Here is a 22,190-nt window from a genome sequence, read left to right on the forward strand (position 1 = left end):
AAGTGTGGCAGCCTCTCAGCTTAATATAGTTTGAGGCGATGTCATTTATGTCGTCCTGCCCCACAGAAATCTAGTGTCATGTGCTGCTGCTGGTTGTAGGTTGTTAAATGTTGCAACATGGCTACTGAGTGTAAGCAGAAGGTAGGTGGGACTAATAAACTGGTGACCCAGTGTATCCCTGTTATGTTATACACATTCTATATAATAATAAATTCTTTTTCAATAATCTCAGTTCTAACTTCCTTTCTCATAATATCTGTATATCTAGACGTATATCCATATGCTAATAGAATCATTCTTCCTTTCTGAGGTCTTCTGTTACCGTTTGGTAACATCTGCTTTTCTGTCCCTCTTCTTTATCTGCTTTCTCTTTTCTGGCTGTCCAGCCTACGGACTATGGGGGGTTTTTGGGCTCCAGTTCCAGAACCTCTTCACGGGCCAGTTCAGCTCGGGCCAGCCCAGTGGTGAGCATCCATCTGCAGTCACTTTCCTTAAAGTTGGCTATAGTCCCAGTCTCTCTTTTTATCCAAATAACCTGGCTGTTTTTCAGTTACATTTGTTCATTAGTCAGACACTTTTATCCATGTGACTAAGCTTGCACAAGATGGCGGCAAGAAGAGCAAGAGTGGCAAATGGACATAAAGCTTGGAAGCTACAAAAAAAACTATTCACAAAATATCAAGGAATTTGGCAGCGCTTGGAGACCTTCTACAACTTCAGACACCATTTTGCTACAGTCCCACATGTACATGTGGAGCTGAAACTGGGTTTCTGTTTTTAATCTTTAAAGCTAATGATCTTCCACTCTGACTTTCCCTTTAGGTGGAAGAGAGGTCGGACTTCCTGGAAAAGGTTAGTCGACTTTATAAGCTACTTTCAGGCAGTGTAAGAGTAAATGCTTCTCACTCTAATGTATTGTTTCTTTTTTGTTACATTTTACCTGATTTGTATCCGTGTATATCTTTTGTAGGGATCAAGGACGGCATCTACTCTCTCTGCTGCCACTTTGGCCTCACTAGGTGGGGGCTTTTCTCGGAGAGGTAGCTGTGATACCTCCATATCGGTTGACACAGAGGCCTCCATACGAGATATAAAGGTAATTTTCAAGATTACTCTTCAAATAAGTGGCATTATTTGTTGCGAGTTTTTGTACACGGGAACATTTTGTCTTGTTTCCACTGTCCGCAGAGTTTTGAGTCCATTTCCTGACTCTAGACACTCTTTTGGGGACATTTTGTCCTTTGCACATGTCCCTGAAAGTTTGGACTCTGTTTGCATGGCTGATGAATATATCTGTGCTAACGAAGAAAAAAAAAAATTGTGTGCGCACTGTATTATGTCTGTCTATGTCTGTCTGTTTCTTGCTTTTAACACTTTGTGGACATTTTGTCCATTACATGCACACTACCTCTTAATAATGTTGAGCTGATCCACAACGTGTCTGAATGTGTGTCCAAAAGTAAACAAAGCCAACAATCTTTGGATGGTGAACTTACAGGACTCTTTGGTTGAGGCTGAGGAGAAGTATCGAAAGGCCATGGTGTCCAACGCTCAGCTGGATAATGAAAAGTCCAACCTGATGTACCAGGTGGACACACTGCGAGACACACTAATGGAGCTGGAGGAGCTGCTTTATGAGACACGCAGGGAGTGTGAAGTGAAAACAAAGGTATGCCACATCGAGCGGGATTTTTCAAAATAATACAATGAATTTGGACTCTGCATGTATTATTTATTTATTTATTTATTTATTTGTTTTTTTATTTTGCATGAAGAGTTTCACAGCCAGTGATTCCCAGTCAGAGTTCTGGAGTCATTTTTGGTGTTTTTCCGAAGTACTACAGAGGCAGGGAAATCATTAAATTCATTAACCCCACCAGGAAAGTCAAAGCACCAATGTGCTGCCCAGTGCCATGCTTTTGTGCCATGTTTGGAAACCTAATTCACTAGGCTACAAAATGGCAGCTAACATTTAGAAAGTATGGCGAGCTAGTTAGCTAGTTAAGTGCATTAATACAGACACAGACAATGTTATCATTTCGAGTGTAGGTGCCATGTCTTGGCTATGAGCTTTGGTATCCTGTGCTCGCATTGCACGTAAAAGATATTATTATTTGTGCATGGCTTGTACTTTTATTCATTCTCAACATAAATTTAACTTTTAGTTTAAGCTCTGTGATGAATATTCTTCCTGCATATCTTTTGAATGAGGATTTTGAAACTGTCAGTCCAGTTGTGACAACCATTTATGAATGGTTTCCCGGAGTTGTACCAGCCAGCCTCAAACATGCAATTATGCAGCCTTTGCTTAAAAAACCTTATCTTAATCCAACTCTACACAACAACTATAAGCCTATTTCCAAATTGCCTGTTATCTCAAAGTTGCTGGAAAAAGTTTTTTTTTTTTTTATGCACAGTTATATTCTCATTTGAATTTTTCACATTTTTTAGTTCCAGTCAGGTTTTAGATCTTTACACAGCATTAACCCTAGGTTACTAATGATATTTTAATGTCACTTGACTCTGGCACTTGTGCTGTGTTGGTCTTATTGGATCTTAGCGCTGCCTTTGATACTATTGACCGCAGTATTCTTTTAAATCGCTTAGAGTCTGTGGTTGGTATCAAGGGTCTGGCTCTGCAGTGGTTTGCGTCTTATCTGAAAGATAGGACTTTCGCAGTAAACATAAGGAATTTCTCTTTTTCATCAGCCCTCTTATCATGTGGTGTTCCTCAGGGCTCCATATTGGGTCCTCTGTTGCTTTCCCTTTATATAAGCATATAAACCCCTGGGTTATATTTTTCGGGAATGTGATATCACCTTTCACTGCTATACCGATGATACCCAATTATATTTGCCAGTTAGGGCAAATGACATCAGTCATTTTGGGTCCCTTTTTAAATAGACATTAAATGTTGGATGGCTAACAATTGTCTACAGTTAAATGAAAGCAAAACTGAAGTCATTATTTTGGGCTCCCTTACTGTTTCTTCTGCTCTTGAGGTTATTGTTATTTTTGACTCAAACTTGCACTTTGATAAACAAATCAGTGCTGTCGTTAAGGGGAGCTTCTTTCATTGAAGAGCTATTGCAAAGGTAAAACAGTTTCCAACTAGAAAAAAACTTCATGCTCTTGTTACGTCACAGTTGGACTACTGTAATTCGTTGTAGGTTGGCATTCCTCAATCCGCCTTATCTCGTCTGCAGCTTGTGCAAAACGCAACAGCTAGATTTTTAACAGGGACCAAAAAGAGGGACCATATTCCTCCTATTCTGGCATCTCTTCCTGTCAAGTTTAGAATTGATTTTAAAATAACAATTTATGTATGCAAAGCTCTTCCTGGTTCTGACCTTCTTTGCCTTTACTCTTCTACTAGAGCATTGAGATCATGTAATAAACTTCTTTTGTCTATCACCCTAAGACAAAGGGTATTCGAACCTTGTCTGTGGTCGGTCCCAAACTTTGGAACAGTCTCCCTTTTCACGTAAGGTCCGCCCGAATCCTTAGCTATTTTTAAATCTTCTCTTAAAACTTGTTTTTATTCTTTGTGTTATAATGTTATTTAATGTGATGAATTTTAATGTTTTGTACAGCACTTTGGATCAACTTCTGTTGTCGTTAAATTTGACTTGACTTGATTTATGCTGCACTTTATCTTGCTCAGCTTTGTCAGTGTTTTCATATACAGTACCCGCATGTTCCTGATTCTAGAAAGATCAGCGAGATCTTGGGAAAACATTTGTTATCTTGAGATCACAACAACAACAACAACAACAACAAAAAACCTCATAGCTTTTATGGACTTACTGGGCTACTGATTTTGTCCTTTTCTGAAGTGGCTCCCTTAAGCCAGGGTCCACTGTTAACATTTAACATTCAGGTTTGGACTTCTCTTTTGTGTTAGGAGTGTGATCGAGAGCGGCATGCTCACAATGTCCTGCAGTTCCAGTTCGATGAGATGAAGGAGGTGTTAAAACAGAACGAGGAATTACTAAAGGTAATCCTTTCATTTCAGTCATTCTCTCTGAAAGCAAAGGCGACTATTTTGAATTGTATGTGGGAAATTGGGGGGGGGGGGGGGGGGGGACTCAAGTTATTGTCTTCTCAAAGTTCTTAGACTTTGATTGGACCAATATGCCATGAAAAAGTATTTGCTGTAATTCAGCCACATTGTAGGGCTTGTTGAGGCCACTCCAAAACCTTAATTGTGTTTCTTTTAAGCCACTCAGAGGTGGGCTTACGGTTGTGCATCGGATAGTTGACTTGCTGCATAACCCAATTGGACTCGAGCTTTAGATAACGGTCTGATGACCAGACTACTCTTTTTCTGGTAGAATTCATGGTTCCATTAATTTTGGTAAGTCGCATAGGCCGTGAACCAGCAAAGCATCTCCACACTATCACATCACCACCACCATGTTTGACTGTTGGTGTAATGTTGTATTTTTTATTATTATTATTATTGTGGGACACTGTGTTAAATATACATCAGATATAACAGGGCCCATCTCTCCAAAAAGTTTCACTTCCATCTCATCAGTCCACAGAACATCTTTCAACAGAGCATATCCCAAAAGGCTACGCTGGTCATTGAGGTGTTCTCTGGAAAATGTGAGATGAGCCTTCATGTTCTTTTTGGTTAGCAGTGGTTTTCACCTTGCAACTCTCCCATGGGTAATGTTGGAATTACGAAAGCTATCTTTATCTGAGGTGAGCAAGGCCTCTGGTTCCTTAGATGTTTGTCTGGGATCTTTTGCAGCTTCCTGAATTAGTCAGTGGTGCACTCCGGAGAGATTATTGGTAGGTCGGCCAATTCTAGGAAGACTCACCACCGTTCAAGTTTTATTCCTTTTGGAGATAATGCTTCTCACTGTGGTTCCATAGATGTGACAAATATGCACAAATAGAAGAAATCAGGAATAGGGGGACAAATACTTTTTCACAGCATTGCAGAACAACTGACGATGTCAATTTGAGCCACACCATGCGTAGGGTCTTTCTTCTTTAAAACTTAACCGTTCCAATATCCGTGTTTGTAGCTCTGGCCTGTAGTCATTATTTTCCTCTTCTGCACTCGTTGTTTTGCTTTTCCTCGTTTGTCCCTTTTTCTTAATCTCACTTTTTCTTTTTTGCACCTCTTTTCCTGGCTGCTGTTCAGGATACACAACAGTTGCGCTCAAAGCAAGTGAGCTATGTTAGCGAGATCTCTGATCTACAGGAAACTCTGGAATGGAAGGAGAAAAAAATCGGGGTACTCTCGACTTTTCTGACTGATCTTTACCACTGACTGTTACAAAGCTCTGACTCTTGAGACTCCTGTTAAAAATGCTACATGAAATTCTCCTCACAGAACATTTTAACGATAGATACACAATTTCACGTATTTTTAAAATATGCTTCTCACACACAATTTGCCTGTGTAAGTTGCAGCTGGAACTTCTGTCTGGGTCATGCTGTTAGACATTAATATTTAATGTTATTATTTAGCAACACCTTCTGACCAATCGGAATTCTGTGTGTCTTGTTCTCCTTTATAGACTTTAACCTCTGCGTGAATTCTGTTCTCTCAGTATTTCTTCTTCCTACTCCACCTTACTTTCTTTTCATCTTCTCTTCCTGCTCACTTCCCGCTGCTGGAATTGCATAGGCCTTAGAGAGGCAGAAGGAATATTCGGACATAATCCGAGATGAACGTGATGCACTGAGGGATGAGGTTTTCCGGCTCAGGGATGCTCTAAAGGTAGAGCAATTCTGAATATGGGAACAGCTGTTAGGCCTGCGGCCGTGTGACGAATTGGGAAAATAAACAAATCTGTCGACTTTCACAGAAACACGGCATATCTCTTGGATCTGAGGTGACAACAAATGGCGAGACAGGGAGCAACATGACTAATGGACCTGAACGCGTAGAATCAGCTCAGGATACACCAGCTGTGAGTTCTGACAGTGTTTTAGGTAAGTCCGTGTTATTTCAGTTATTGATTTTGTGCAATATTAAATAAAATGAAACTAACTGCTTTGCAATGACCCAAACCATTCAAATGGTTAAAATGCTTAACGCTTAATTTCTATTTAGGGCTCAGTGTATTGCAGAATTAAATGTGATTTGATGTGTTTCAGTCAACTGATTTTTGTCTACAGAGTAAGAATCCTGCAATGAGTTGAATCAGTTCCTTCATGTTTGCTCCACGGTGTTGATTAACCAGTCAAATTAGTGTCTCTTTTAGCTTTTCTTACTGTATTTAATCTGAAATGTTTTCTAAATTCCTCCAAAATGATTCATTTACTTGAAGAAAGCTGGCATCTCTACTTTTCCTTTTTACTGACCTCAGCCCGGTGATTGTCTTCACTCTTTGTCCACACCAATCAGTCCTTCCCGTTTAAAACCTAGAGTTCTGTGCACTCCTTCATATTTTGCTAATGATGTTCCAGAGAGATCTCCAGAGGATCGAGTGCCTGAAATGGACAGCACTTCATGCACGGAAGAAGAATCCAAGATAGAAAGAGATGAAGATACAGCTTCTGGTGCAAGGGCATCATGCAGTGTACAGCTTCAAGAGGACTGCAGAGTTCCTGAAGCAAATGAACTTAAAAGGGGTCATTCAGTTTGTGTTGAAAATGTATCGGACGAAACAGTTCAAGAAAGTGTGGTAGCACAAAATGAAGGCATGATCAAAGTGGGAAAACATGTGAAGAAACAAAACAAGCAAGTGGAAGAACCTTGGATAGAGCAGGACACAAGAGCCACGGAAGTCCCGGAAAGTCCTTTGATTCAAGATGTAAATGAAACACTTGCACCATCCCGATTTATTAAAACTAACAATCAGCTCGATCCTACAACTAGTCATACAAACCAAGCAGATGAAGAAACGTTGGAGAAAATGGAGCTACCTGGAACCACCAAAAGCTATCAAGATCTCAGAAAACCCATTCCCCGCACGGATGTCGAGATGACCAGCACCAGAAGAGGGGATCGTTCTTCCAGTAGTGGGCAGGACTCTGAAACAGAGCTGGAACTTGAATCAGGGGATGTTCACAGTGGTTTGTTTACCATCCCTGTGGAGGAGAAAGGCATTGCTTCATTTTTAGACAGTTGCCAAGAAGCTTTGGCACTGGACTTTGAAGTCATACGGCTAAATAAAGCAGATAAGGCCAGAATTGTGCATCAGGAAGAGACAAGCCCTACTTCAGATGACACGAAACACAACAGGATGAGGCTTAGTAACAAGAGAGGACAGGAGTGTAATGTGTCCTAAATTTACTTTTATACAACCAAGCAAATAAAAAATAGTGTTCAAAACAAAAATAGTACACCACCAATAAGTTTGGGATTAATTAATCATTAAGTGTCAGTTTCTCAGATCTAATAGTACTCTATCTGACATATATCGACTTAAACCACTAAACCATGCAGTATTAACGTGTATTAACTTGTATGTAATCAATAGTACCTAATTATGCCTTTCCCATATATTTACAGACTCCTCCTAAAGTATTAGAACAACAAGGCCAATCAAAGTATGTATAGGAGATGATGGATATAGATATTTACATCTAAATGTGTTAACTAACTTGGAACATGGCACCTTTTTTTAACCCACTCATTTTCTAAGTGATAAAAATACTGGAACACGTGACTGACGGATGTTACTTGTTGCCCAACTGTGCCCTGTTAGATTGTTTAAGCAATTAATAGCTCGGAATGTTTGCTCTTGGTTTGAGCCCTGGGTTTCACCTGCGAAGACTGCATTTGTCGTTAAAAAGTATAAACCAACTTTGGTTTAGAGCTGTCTAAGGGAGAAAACCAAGCCATTTTGAAGCTGAAAAAATCAGTCAATGCATAAGCATCGGGCATAGCCAGTACAACCAGTTGGAATGTCCTGAAAAAGAAGTAAACCATTAGTGTATTAACAACCATACATTGAACAAGTCGGCCAAGGGAAACAACAGCAATTGATGAGAGAAACATTGTGAGAGTCGTGAAGAAAAACTCAACAACACTCAGTGACATCACCAGCAACCTCCACAGGGCAGGAGTGAAGGTATCACAATCTACTGTTTGAAGAAGACTTTAAGAGCAGAAATATAGAGGACACACCACAAGATGCAAACCATTCAAGAATCAGAAAGCCAGATTGGATTCATAAAGAAATACAGAGATGAGCCACAAAAGTTCTGGAACCAAGATTCACCTCTACAAAAGTGAAGGAAAGTCCAAAGTGTGGAGAAAGAAACGATCTTCTCATAATCCCAAACATAACAAGCTCATTGGTCAAGCACGGTGGAGATATTGTCACGGCTTTGGCTTGAATGGCTGGTTAAAGGCTCAGTAATCTTTACTGATGATGTAACTCATGATGGCAGCAGCAGAATGAATTCAGAAGTTTACAGGACCATTCTGTCTTCCAATTTACAGAGAAATGCATCCACATTAATTGGGAGGTACTTTGTCATGCAGCAAGACAATGACCCAAAACACTCTGCCAACTCAACAAGGGACTTCATCAAGGGGGAAAATGGAAGCATGCACTGAGCAGCATTTCACCTACTGAAGAACAAACAGTTGAAAGAAGCTGTGGTAAAATCCTGAAAAAGCATCACAAAAGAAGAATGTTTGGTGATGTCAGTGGGCCGTCGGCTGGATGCCGTTAGTGCAAGCAAAGGATATGCAACCAAATATTGTTTGCAACCAAGTGTCGTTTACTTTAAATTACTTTAAGACTGTCTGTACCTATACTGTTACTCACTTAAAAATTGGGCCGTCTGCCACCAAAGGCGCCATGTTCTAAGTTGCTTAACACATGTACATGTAAATATCAGGAAATAAAGCTGAAATTCTAATTTATCGTCTCATATTCATCTTTTCATCTCACACCCACATCTTCCTTGTACGGCGAAAAAATTTTTTTGCTGTTCCAGTACTTTTGGAGGGGACTGTATAAATGACTTATACTAAAATAATTTCTCAGTTCATTTATACTGCGCCTTTTTCTAACTTTGATTTTCTAGAGCATGTAAAATTAGCCCATTTCTTTCAATAAAAATATGAAAATATCGTCTATTTAAAAACCTGACTGGCAGCGTATGTTATTTTTAATACTGTATGTTATATCTTTAGAAAACGTTAATTCATAGTAGGCTGTCTGATACTGAATTAACGTTTCGAAAGTAAATCAGTCTAATGACTTTCAATAACGATTTTTAAAGTCCAATTTGGATCGTTTTACTATGAATAGCTCGAGTGTCAGTATCAGTGTTTTCACGAACAAAAACAGCAGCTCCACACTGGAAAGGATATTGGAACAAACAAAAATTAAGTGTTTCCCTAAGATTATATTTGTATATATACAGTATCTCACAAAAGTGAGTACACTTCCAGTGACCAGTATGAGGGAGTGTGAGAGCGATGACACAGAATTTAACACACCTGCTCCCCATTCACACCTGAGACCTTGTAACACTAACAAGTCACATGACACCGCGGAGGGAAAATGGCTAAGTCGGCCCAATTTGGACATTTTCACTTAGGGGTGTACTCACTTTTGTTGCCAGCGGTTTAGACATTAATGTCTGTGTGTTGAGTTATTTTGAGGGGACGGCAAATTTACACTGTTACACAAGCTGTACACTCACTACTTTACACTGTAGCACAGTGTCATTTCTTCAGTGCTGTCACATGAAAAGATATAATCACATATTTACAACAATGTGAGGGGCGTACTCACTTTTGTGAGATACTGTATTATGTCATGCAAGAAAACCTTTAAAAATGTCCTAAGGTGTTAACCTGGTTCAGTCTGGCTGACAATTAATGGTACCCCATGAGCAAACATTAAATATCCACTAGTTCAGAAGGAAACAATGACACTGAAAGAAAAGGATGTAACCAATATCCAAACAAAGATTTCAGAAGTATTTTTGTAATGTTATGTATTGAGGTTTGCTGACAAATAAAATCTTCCCTTTATTTATATCCTTGTTTTTCACCTTACTCTGCAAGGCTTCCATACTAAGGCTGCTGAATCTTTTGGGCATAAACTTGATTTTATTTTATTTATTTATTTTTTTTTTAGGTTATAGATGCACCCTCAGTCGAGGCTCAAATGAGTGAATACAAAAAAAAAAAAGAAAGAAAAATTGCACTAAACACACATTTCCAGGGAAATTACTGAGAATTATTAAATTATTTCCCTACAGTGGTTCTCTGCGTTGTAGTGCGCTGCTGATGTAGCATACCAGTTTATTTTTTACAAAACAGCTATTAACTGGAGCCTATAACAAAGATATGAAGTGAATGGGCATCATGTATAAAAGCATAAGTTATAATTGGATCATACTGAATATTTCCTGAAAATATTTTATCCTGAGAATTTGCATGCAATGGCATGAAACTTGATATTCTTGGTATTTAAAAGACTTTTTTTAAATGATAAAATCAATGTAAGTATTTTCTCGTACAAAATTCTCATAGCCTATTCTATACCTTCTTGTGTGTGTGTGTGTGTGTGTGTGTGTGTGTGTGTGGTTAAAATTGTCTACACTCACCATACACTTTATTAGGAACATCTACCCAGTATTAATACTTGGTAGGACCCTCCTTTGCTTAGAACAGCCTGAATCCTTCATGACATGGATTCCACAAGGTGTTGGAAACATTGCTTTGAGATTCTGGATTGTGTTGACGTTATTGCATCACATCATTGCTACAGATTTGTTGAGCTGCACATTCATGCTGTGACGCTCTTGTTCGACCAATGCTCTATAAAGGGAAGCCCATAGTCAGCAACAACACTCAGATAGGCTGTGGAATTCGTACCCTGCACGACTGGTATTAAGCGGCCCAGTGTGCGCCAAAAAAACATTCCCCACACTGTTATACCACCACCACCAGCCTGAACTGTGAACTGACACAACATAGCTTGGATCCATAGATTCATGCTGTTGACAGTTCTGACCCTACCATCTACATGTTGCAGCAGAAAATACCCCCCCCATTCTAATGTTTGCTGTGAACATTAACTGAAGCTCTGAATTTTATGCATTGCGCTGCTGCAATATGATTGGCTGATTAGACTGCATGATTGCTCAGGTGTTCTTAATAAAGCAGACAGTGAGTGTGTCGTGTTTTTCTGCGTTATTCCTACTTGGCTATACAATTTAACATTTCTCTCTACTGCTATCGATGTACTGTATATTCTCTAAAGGAGTATATGTAATACGTTGATGGAGGTGACTGCTTTGAATGAGAATTTAGCTTTTACACACAAATATCCATCGTGCATCATGGTTCAGATCGTCATTTGTATGTTTCATTTTTTTAGAGATCAGACTGAGGAAGCTGGTTGATGAGAGGGAGAGTTTGCTTGAACAGGTAAGTTGCATCTCTACCCACACATACAGGGTCATGTTGTGGTCATTTAGCTAATACTGGTGTGTGTGTGTGTGTGTGTGTGTGTGTGTAGGTAAGGAAGCTGAAAGCAGTCGTGGAACAAAAGCAGAGGAATGGCACAAATGAAGCAGTAAGTCCACATGAAGAAGACCTCCAGAACAGCCTAGACTCACATATCATCGACTTGCAGAGTAAGATACATGTTTATTATCCCTGCTTTCATTTTTTTTTTTTTTTTAACTAGCCTTTTATTCTTTGCTTGCTCTACATACATCCAGTGAATCTATGTTTTTGTACGTTACATGGAATATTAAACAGACTCTACTGTCACACACATCGCATATGAGAATGCACCGCCAGCTTTTGAAATATAAATCACTTCAAACTGATTTACCTTCAGTGTAGATTAAACAGCATGATATGAGCAAATAACTTTCTCTCTGAAGTGTAAGATTCTCTGTATTGGCTGAAGGGCAGTAGGGAGATATTTGTCACTTGAGCATAGGAAGCTGATCAAATAATCTTTTCTGAGGGTCCGGCTACAAGGATCCGGATAAGCAACTAACATGACTGAATGAGGAGAGCAGTGAACTTAGAATGCTTAACCATTAGTTCATGGCTGTAAATAAGACTGTAAATTCATGGCTGTGGCATTTTACATTACAATCCTTGACTGATGCCATTGACCATGAACAGATGAAATGTCTGTTTTGAAATTGAATTGAAGAATAAACGCATATTGCCATATCATCACTTCACTTAATCAGACCGTAGAGGGTAAATTAAATGTTTAAAATAGACATACTGTATGAAATTCTGTGAAAACTCTTTCCTTTCTCAGTACGCTTCCTTTATTTCCATTTTATGATCTTCACAAATTTGACTCCAGTATTGTTTGAGTGCTTAGTTTGACCTCCTGAATACTTTGCTAACTCCTGCATTAAGACCATGGGTATGGGTTGATGACCATGCTATAGCAGAAATGTAACAGAAGTGTTTCCGCCATTCTTTTCTCCCTAAACATAAACATTAATAAATATGGACCCAGTTTTTGGTCATTCTCAGTATTTATTTTTTTTAATAATAAATACAATTGGGCACAAAAAATTAACAAGGGTATAACTGCAAATTTGTATTGTATATCCAAAGTATACCAAGATGACATCCATGTTCCTCGAAGGATCTTTTCATCATCAGCTATAATCATTGGAGACATTTGGACATAAAAAAACAAATGAATCACTGTACTCGACCACTGTACCGAAAAGATACAGTATGAGTGGTTCTCTTGGGGGAGGTGTGGTTATTTCACGTGTACATCACCCCTAAATGAGCAAATGTTGGAGTATAGATTTGTCACTATAGAGGTGTCTCATATTCACTAAAAGACCAGAGTACATTGTAGAAAAACCTTAAGGCTAGAACAAGAGCTTGTACTGAATATTCAGTTATGCTGTTTTTGTGTCATGTTTCATTTGGCGTTCATGAAATATTATTGTCTTCCTTCATCGATGCAGGAGATGCTAACAGGCAAATCAGCGACTTGAAATTTAAGCTGGTGAAGTCCGAGCAGGAGGTTGCAGCTCTTGAACAAAATGTGGGTAGCAGAAATGAGTAGATGAGAACCTCAGCAATCAGAGATTGCTGAATTATTCATTGTGGCAGATGCCGCAAATAGAATTTTACAGTCGTTTCATGATTTATTTATTTATCTTTCTCCTCAGATCATTCGACTGGAGGGGCAGGTGACACGCTACAAAACAGCCTCCGAAGCAGCTGAGAAAGTGGAGGACGAGCTGAAAGTGGAGAAACGTAAATTGCAGAGAGAGGTACTGTGTGGAAAAAGAGCACACTGACCATCAATAAACCCATTACTAATTTGTCAGCATAGCACTTTAGTCATGCGTCGACAGTTCACGATAATGTGTACAGTTAGGTGGCTCAGTCAGTCATGTGTAAAGGACAGAAGACATATTTTCCCACTGGGAATTCTGTGAACTCAATATTACGCATCAAAGCCAGCATGACCATAAGCATAAAAGCTAGGAGATCTTAGCTGGGTTTGTCAGAGATGTGAGTTACAGAATCTTATGAGTGTAAGTTGTTCTACGCTTATCTGGATTGTCTTAAAAATGTATTCAAAAGCATGTATGTATAAATGTAGTCCTGTTGTTGCTGGCTGGAAGCACGTGTTAGCCTTCATGAGGGTGAAGCGTGTGGGTAGCTGTCGTGTGATAGGGTAGACCTAACTGAAGGGTGGGATTGGCCAAGACTAAATTAGGGAGAAAATTAGCGGGTTGTCTTGAAGGAAGCACATTACTCTTTCCCCTCCCTGGTTGTTAGCGGTCATTGTGTACACAATACACAATATCAACACCAGACAGGGATGATACCTCATAATTGACTGCTCTGTGCTCACTACAGAGCTCTACTTTACCGCGCAAACTTTAGAGTACTTGGTTGTTATATCAAGTATAAAACAGACGATGGTACCAAAACTGTCACATGTAATTGATACACTATTGATACATTTATGGCATTTGTCCGACACCCTTATCCAGAGCAATTTACATATTTATACACCTGAGCAGTTGTGGGTTAAGGGCCCTGCTTAACCCACAGTGACGGTCACGAGTTCAAGTTCCAGCACTGCCAACGTACCACTGCTGGGATTTGAACTCATGACCTTTCAATCAGAAGTCCAAGGTCATAACCGTTGAGCTACCACTATTCCACGTCCCCACTACCCTGATACCAGGCATCATGTGTGCTGATATGCAAATGTGTCAGTTTCCTGAGTATTTCTCAGACAGTTGCGAATATGGATAACACTTTTCTTAATGTATACATTTCCAGACACAGTAGTTATTATGAGGAAGCAAGTACTAAATAAATCACTAAAGCACTAAATAAATCACTAATACATTTTAGGTTTGTCTGAAATATACAGAAATCTACAGCATTTCCGGTATATATGTGTGTATGTGTTTGTTTGTGTGTGTGTGTGTGTGTGTGTGTTTATTCATCCAGCTGACAAAGGAAAATTGGATTAGTGGTCAAATGTCTTAAAGATTAAACTATCGGTTGCAGACTCAATAATAGTTAGATGTCAGACTGATTTGTTTTTGCATGTTGTCTTCCCATTTCCAGCTGAGATCTGCTCTGGACCGTATCGATGAATTAGAGGCCAGCAATTGCCACCTGTCCAAAAGAGTGGAGAAGATGAAGGCCAACCGTAATGCGATGCTTTCCCAGCAGTGATGTCGGCGCAAGCTTCAATGGCCGACCTGGAAACCACTTTCATTGGCATCAGTAGCATCTGCGCCTGTTATCCTCATTTCAGATTACAGATCAACCCGATTTTGTCCACACTACGTCACACACGATGCTGAATAACCCAATCTACGAGCCATACAAATTCACTCCGATAAGGGAAAATGATGGCCTACAGATCTTCTGACTACAGTATATGAATAGAAATTCAGGAAAGGATCCAAATTAATACTGACATTCTAATGAACAGAAAAGGAATTTTCACGTGAAATCCTGATGTGCATTGGACATTTAAAAAAAAAAAAAAAAAAATCTTACCGGGGTGTAAGAGACTTTTGGCTGTGTTGTAGTGTCCCCAGTGTTGACCAGAGTGGAGTGATCATAATGCGCATTTACAGGTGGTCAGCATATCAGTTTTTGGCTCCACCTATCGGAATATGCACTTTATCACAGATGGTGCCATCTAGTGGTGTCAAGAATCCATTGCGAGGCAAGGAGGATTGAAACAGGTCCACAGACATTTGCGTTCTCAGTGATTAACCCTCATGTTCTGTTCACTATATACTAAGTAAAATATGCTGATAGGATTTTTTTTCCATGGTTAAATGCTCTAACAATCTAAAGACACAGTAACTTTTCTGAAAGGGAAACCGCCTGTTGTAGAACCTCTAAGGGTTCCCCAAAGGGACAAACCAACCAACTGATTTTTTTTTTTTTTTTTCACTGATTGTGGTGATGGTCTGCACTTATATAGTGCTTTTTTTTTAAATCTTGGCAGTTCTACAAAGCGCTTTACACTGTTTCTCATTCAACCATTCACACACACACACACACACACACACACACACACCAAGGATTAACCCTCTTTTGAATTTAAGGAAATATATTTGTAAAATATGATTTACAAAACCTGATATACACTTTATTAGGAACACCTGCTCATTCATGCTATTATCGATTCAGCCAACCATGTGCCAGCAGAGCATTTACATTTAGCGGCATATTGTTAGGACGCTCTTATCCAGGGCGACTTGCATTCATCTTATTTATACGTTCTCTACATTTGAGCAGTTGTGGATTAAGGGCCTCGTTCAAGGGTCCAGCAGTGGCAGCTTAGAAGTGCTGGGATTTGAACTCATGACCTTCCATTCCGAAGTCCAATGTCTTAAGCATCGAGTTACCACTGCCCATAGCAATGCATCAAATCACAGAAACGTGACAGTTGAAGACTGGAAAAAGACCACGTGACATTTTTCCAGTCTTCAACTGCCCGGTTTCATTAAGACTGTGCCCACTGTAGCCTCAGTTTCCTGTTCCTGGCTGACAGGAATGGAACGCTGTGTTCTTCTGCTGTTGTAGCTCATCCACTTCAATGTGTGAATTCGTGAATCTGCTATCCATGGTTGAAAAGAGTGGTTATTTGTGTTCCTGTAGGCTCGAATCAGTCTCGACATTGTTCTCTGATCTCATCAACAAGGTGTTTCCACCTGCAGAACTGCCTCTCGCTGGATGTTTTTTTGTTTTTCGCACCATAGTGTGTAAGCTCTAGAGACTGTTGTGTGTGAGAATCCCAGGAGATCCGCCGTTTCTGAAATACTCAAACCAACCCATCTACCACCAACAGCCATGCCATGGTCAGAGTCACTGAAATCACATTTTTCCTAATTCTGATATTTAATGTGAACATTAAACTAAAGCTCTTGACCTGCATGATTTCCTGCATTACGCTGCTGCCACATGATTGGCTGATTGGGTAAATGCCTGAATGTGTAGGTATACAAGTTCATTTCAGTTAATAGTCGTATTTAAAATATGTGTGTAAATAAACACACAAAAACCCCATCACGGGCCGGGAGATCCTCCTGAATTAGAGATGGAAGAATTTAAGAAGTGATTTTTACTCATTTCTTATTTACTTTTTTTTGCTGCATTTATTTATTTTATTTTTTAATTTTTTCTTAAAAATAAGTGTTCAGTTATTGTAACAAATTTCAGCCAAGCACAAAGTTTTTCATCAAACAGAACATTAGGGTTAATCATAGGCTGTTCCATGGAACTTGCTGTTGGATTCAGAGACATTGAGCTTCCTCTAAGTAAGGAGGAGACACTGAGCACTATACTGATCATCACCAACATCTCCTCTCAGGAGGTGCAGGAATTTACAGCATATCACCTTCAGTGTTTGGGTGAATGTTGAAGCCAGATCGATTGGGTGTATGTACGTGTTTTGGTCTACGTGGCTTTAAGGTCTGTGTCTTTATATATGATGCACAAGTGGGTTATACTTTTTGTTTGTTTGTTTGTTTGTTTGTTTACAACACAGTGCACATTACCTATGATTCACTTACTGGCGTGCAAATGATAAATAATGTCTGGTTGAAAAAGGCTGAGTCCACTACCAAGAATTTTTTTTTTTTTTTTTTTTTTTTAATCAGTTACAGTGTAATTCTATTAAGCAATAATTCTCAAATATTTTCGGGAATATTATGGGAATATGGACTGGCATCCCACCCTTTGATAATGCTGTGGACAAAACTAACATTGCAGTTCATTCATTCATCTTCAGTAACTACTTTGCTGGTCAGAGTTACAGTGGCTCCAGACCGCTGGGTGTGAGGCGGGAATGCACCCTGCACTGGACTAGATTGCAGTCGACTTGCAATATATTAAAGCACGTAAGCAAAACCTGTGATGTGGAATGATGTATCGCGTCATGTTAATACCATGATGCCATGACCAAGCAATGGGTGCTTATTGACATGTAGTAGGTCTCTCTGGTATTGGTATTTCGCAGTACAATACTGCAATAATAATCAACAAATTGTACATTGTGCACTTCTACTTAACAGTGTGTGTGTGTATGTTTTAAAATATAAAACAAATAGTTCCAAACAGGATATTTAGATATAGAACACATTTATACCTGAATGCCTGTTTGTTTGTTTTTAAAAAATGATGATAAGACGAAAACTGCTCTTCCTAGTGGACTCAGACTTTTGATCCAACTGCACGCCGGTTACTATAAGACGCAGATAATATTTCTAGCTATACTGTAACTTACTTCCTTAAGAGTATTTCTGAAATGTTTTTCTGCCTTTGCCTTTGTGTTTCCACATATACTTCATGACATTCCATTATCCCGTGAGTTCCTGCTAGTGACTTGTAATTTGCTTTGAATTAAATAAACCTAAACAGAACGAAATCCATTCATTTCCATAATGAAATCCAAGAGGGATGACGTGTATTTTACCAAATTCTGACGAACACTTTTATAAACATCATATATGTAAAACACGCCAATGTTTCGGCCACTTGAACTGAGAGTTTTTGTTCATACGTTTTCTTTAATATTGCTAAGTGTGTTAAATGACAGAAAAGCAATTAGACCTGTTCCATGGGAAGAAGGCCTGCCTCGACAAGATGTAGACGGGCACAGAACTTTCACTTGTATATCACCAGCTTATAACTATATATCAGTGGAATTTCGAAAGGATGCCATTGGTTTTTTTTTTTTTTTTTTTTTTAAGTGATTAAAAACATTGCAATAATGCTTAGAATTCCCGAATTCAACTTCTTGTTGTATTAAGTAACATCTTCTGTGAAGCCCGTGTTCATAAAGCTTAGTTTATACCTATAATTCTTTGGAATTTGTTGATGAGAAAGGAATAAGGAAAGACTCAAGTACAGGTGAAGTAGTGTGTTACATTCGCACTGCTAAGTTGACTATTTTCCAATATCACCGCATCCCAAATTGATTTATTCCTTTTACCTGTTTGTGTGGAGTGATCACCATGCAAGTCCCTGTGTAAACTGTTTCTATACCAGAAAGGCAGGAACCGATGAGAGTAAAACGACATCTATGTAATTTTGTATTTATAACCCTTACACATGTTTTCTCAGCTGCTCTATCATGTTGTTGTTTTTTTCAGAATTTGCTCAACATATTCCCATTGGTTCCTGACTTTTCAGACATCCTGTAGAAAAACATATTAGAACCGACTGCATTTATTTAAATAAACCCCCGCAACCGGAACCACTGTCCGAGCTGCTGTTAACCACAGTAACCGGTGAGTTATAAACATGTTGTAACAAGTGGCACTGTTCATCCTAATGCCATATAGCATACTCTACCACTGTTATGACTGGCGGCTGCTTGTGCGTAATAGCTTTTAATACTAATTAGGAATGATAGAAGTCTATTTTGAAGTAATCAAATGCAAATGTTCTTGCTTAAGTATTTCAGGAAGAGTGACACTTCTCTTACATGTTTATAAATAATCAGTGGAAGAATTATGAAGCATTTTTAGCAGATTGCAAAGATTTATAACCACAGTCACGAAGCTTTATGTATACAGGCTTTGTAGAAAGTGTGTCCGGTTCTTCAGATATGCTGCGACTGTCACTTTATAGACAGGCATTTTTGTTCATCAGAAAACCGAACGTTGTGCTTAACTTACATATGTCTGTACAGGACCTCGGTGCTTTTTACTTGATTTACATAATGGCTGCTCAGAATGATGAAGTGTAATTAAACACATTTAGCCAACCATTTAGATCTTTAAGTTGTCTTATATTTATGCTCCATTACCGAAGTTGTAAATTACAAACATCCTCCAAGCTACAAACATCCTTCAAGCTACATACAGTCTAACAGTTGATTTCCCTTTTTGATGAAGCCATTTTACAAATCCCTAGTCCTAATGTAGAGACTCGGGTAGTGCACGTATATATATCCTGTGTATATATATATAATATAGCACGTTTGCCCCACACCTCCAGGGTCGGGGGTTCGATTCCCACCGTGGCCCTGTGTGTGTGGAGTTTGCATGTTCTCCCCGTGCTGCGGGGGTTTCCTCCGGGTACTCCGGTTTCCTCCCCCAGTCCAAAGACATGCATGGTAGTCTGATTGGTGTGTCTAAAGTGTCCGTAGTGTATGAATGGGTGTGTGAGTGTGTATGTGTGATTGTGCCCTGCGATGTATTGGCACCCTGTCCAGGGTGTACCCCGCCTTGTGCCCGATGCTCCCTGGGATAGGCTCCAGGTTCCCCCGTGACCCTGACGAGGATAAGTGGTATAGAAGATGCATGGAAATTTACTTCCTGGCTCATCTGCCATTTTATTTTTTATTTTTTAAATTCTTTTTATTCCACATCTTTTTATTAGATGCTCTGCAGACATGAAAGGTGTTATAACCATTGCAAAATGAGACAGTGTGTAGGTGAAACAAGTCCACACAAAAACCCATAACCCCTCCCCTCACTTCAGGCCACAAGAAGAACCCTTAATAATATGAATTAAAATTAATTAATTAATTAAAGCAGAAATATAGTTATATAAGAATCTCTGCCTCCCCCCATAGAACTCCATTCAGGAGGTCCTGGCACCACAGTAAGGCCCTCAATAGTAGCCAGTAAGGGGCGCATGTCTTGTGAAAGAACCTCAGCGATCCTTTTAGAGAGTGTCAATTTTTCAAGTTGGATGCATTGTAATACTTCTCGTAACCAACCATTGTGTGATGGAGGAGAGGCATGCTTCCATTTCAGGAGGATGGCATGCCTGGCCCGCAAAGTGGTAAAGGCAGCGTTTCAGTGCACTGTGGTTGGTGTAATCAGGGTTGGAAGAAGGCCAAACAGGGTAGTCACATGATAAAGGGCAATGCTGGTATTGAAGGCCTGTGAGAGAGTTCTAAAAATGTCTGACCAGTAGTCCGTTAGCATCGGGCATGCCCAGAACATCAGCTGCAGATTGTTTGCACAAATAGATGAAGAATGAACTAGGCCAAGCATGTCTTTCCAGGTCATTGGTCAGAAACGTCAATACCCAAATCTTGCTTTCCGTATAGTTTGAGGGAGTCAGTCGGTGATGGCGTTAGGGAACTTATTCTGTCGTAAATTGAAGATATTAGCCATCTTTGACCAGAGTCAAGGGTAAGAAGTAGATCAAGTTCTGATTCTGGGGGCAATTGGGGGAAAGGCGAAACAGCCTTTGAATAAAATGCCTCACTTGAAAAAATGGAAAAGATAAAGAAAAGGGAAAGAGGAGAAGTCTTCATTTTCATACAAGTCATTCAGAGTAGAAAGACCCTTAGCTGCCCAAATATCGAAGATGTGGTCTGAGGGAGATGGTAGAAATAAGGGATTATTTGAGATCGGCATATGAATGGAGACTTTGTGTAAACTGAATTGTTTCATGAATTGAAGCCAAATCGTAACATTATTGGTGACTATTGGATTGCTGGAAATTTTGTGTACCTCAAGAGGGAGCTGGGAACAGATCTTAGAAAGTAAAGAACGAGAGGAGGAAGATGTGTACCCAAGGCAGGCCAGAGGCACAGCCTTTAAGGCCAATCCAGTAAAGTGATTTATTAATGTTAAATGCCCAAAGGTCTTGCTGAAAATTGGGAAGTGCTAAAACCTTTTCAGATTTGGGAAGCTGATTTCCTGATGCGAGACGGCTTGACATTTCAAAGGAACCCTTTCAATAAATGCTGATCCAACCTAGTGAAAAAGGATTTATTAATGCAGATTGGAACATGCTGAAAAAGATACAAGAATTTCGGCAAAATAGCCATTTTAATAAGATTCACACGGCCTATTACAGAGAGAGGAAGGGAACCCCACCTAGCGATGTCTAATTTGCATTTGTCCAAAAGTGGTATAATATTCTTAAGAAACAAATTTTTGAACAAGCTGGGGATATATATATATATCCCCAAGTATTTGAACCGATCCAAGGCTAGCTTAACGGGAAATGCAGAATGAGGAAAAGATTTAGCCAATTGGTTTACGAAAAATAGCTCGCTTTTTTGAAGATTTAACTTGTCCCCTCATAGGCAGCCGAACTGGTCCAGGATAGATAGTATAGGGGGGAGAGAAGATGTGGGATCAGAGACATATAATAACAGATCGTCTGCATAAAGAGAAAGTTTATGGACCCGACCATGACAGGCGATGCCTTTGAACCCATCACGGTTTTATAGCCAGATGGCTAATGGCTCAATAGCTATGTTAAATAACAAGGGCAAGAGCGGGCAACCCTGATGTGTCTCCCGTTGAAGCAGAAAGGGTGACGAACGAGTACCGTTGGTATGTACTAATGCAGATGAGAAAGCATGCAACAGTCAGATCCAGGAAATGAATTTGGGGTCAAATCCAAATAGTCCTAATGCAAACAACAGATATTTTCACTTCACCGTTTCGAAAGCTTTCTCTGCATCCAATGAAACTATAACTCTGGGGGTATTGGGTGAGGGTGAGAAAACAATGTTAAATAATCTTCGAGTGTTAAAAAGAGAATACCTGTCCAACGTAAAACCTGTTTGATCTGACGAAATGATGGATGGAATTACATCTTGAAGGTGGAGAGAAGATTTTAGCTAGTATCTTATTGTCTAGGTTTAACAGGGAAATTGGTCTATAGTTACCACAGGAAGTGGGATCCTTATCTGTCCTTAAAAGCAATGAAATGGAAACCATATACAAAGTCCATGGTAGTCAGCCGTCTCGAAAGGAATCGCTGTACATCCTCA

The 22,190-nt window shown here is 39.5% G+C and overlaps 1 protein-coding gene across 12 annotated transcripts in view; it reads left to right on the plus strand.

Annotated features, from left to right (window-relative positions):
* The window catches only part of lrrfip1b (leucine rich repeat (in FLII) interacting protein 1b), a 60,453-nt gene extending 42,241 nt beyond the window's left edge, over positions 1–18,212 (plus strand). For 5 of the 12 annotated variants that reach the window (XM_047159005.2, XM_047159006.2, XM_017482261.3 and 2 more), the window contains 9 exons: positions 387–464; positions 823–852; positions 971–1,096; positions 1,499–1,669; positions 3,905–3,997; positions 5,159–5,251; positions 5,648–5,740; positions 5,829–5,955; positions 6,433–11,313. In XM_047159005.2, the coding sequence (XP_047014961.1) occupies positions 387–464; positions 823–852; positions 971–1,096; positions 1,499–1,669; positions 3,905–3,997; positions 5,159–5,251; positions 5,648–5,740; positions 5,829–5,955; positions 6,433–7,256 (1,635 nt within the window). In that variant the 3' untranslated portion in view covers positions 7,257–11,313. The other 7 variants (XM_047159009.2, XM_017482267.3, XM_017482266.3 and 4 more) reach the window with 5 other exon arrangements.
* The last annotated feature ends 3,978 nt before the right edge of the window (positions 18,213–22,190 follow it).

Source organism: Ictalurus punctatus, chromosome 12 (assembly GCF_001660625.3).
Source record: "Ictalurus punctatus breed USDA103 chromosome 12, Coco_2.0, whole genome shotgun sequence".
Lineage (NCBI taxonomy): Eukaryota > Metazoa > Chordata > Actinopteri > Siluriformes > Ictaluridae > Ictalurus > Ictalurus punctatus.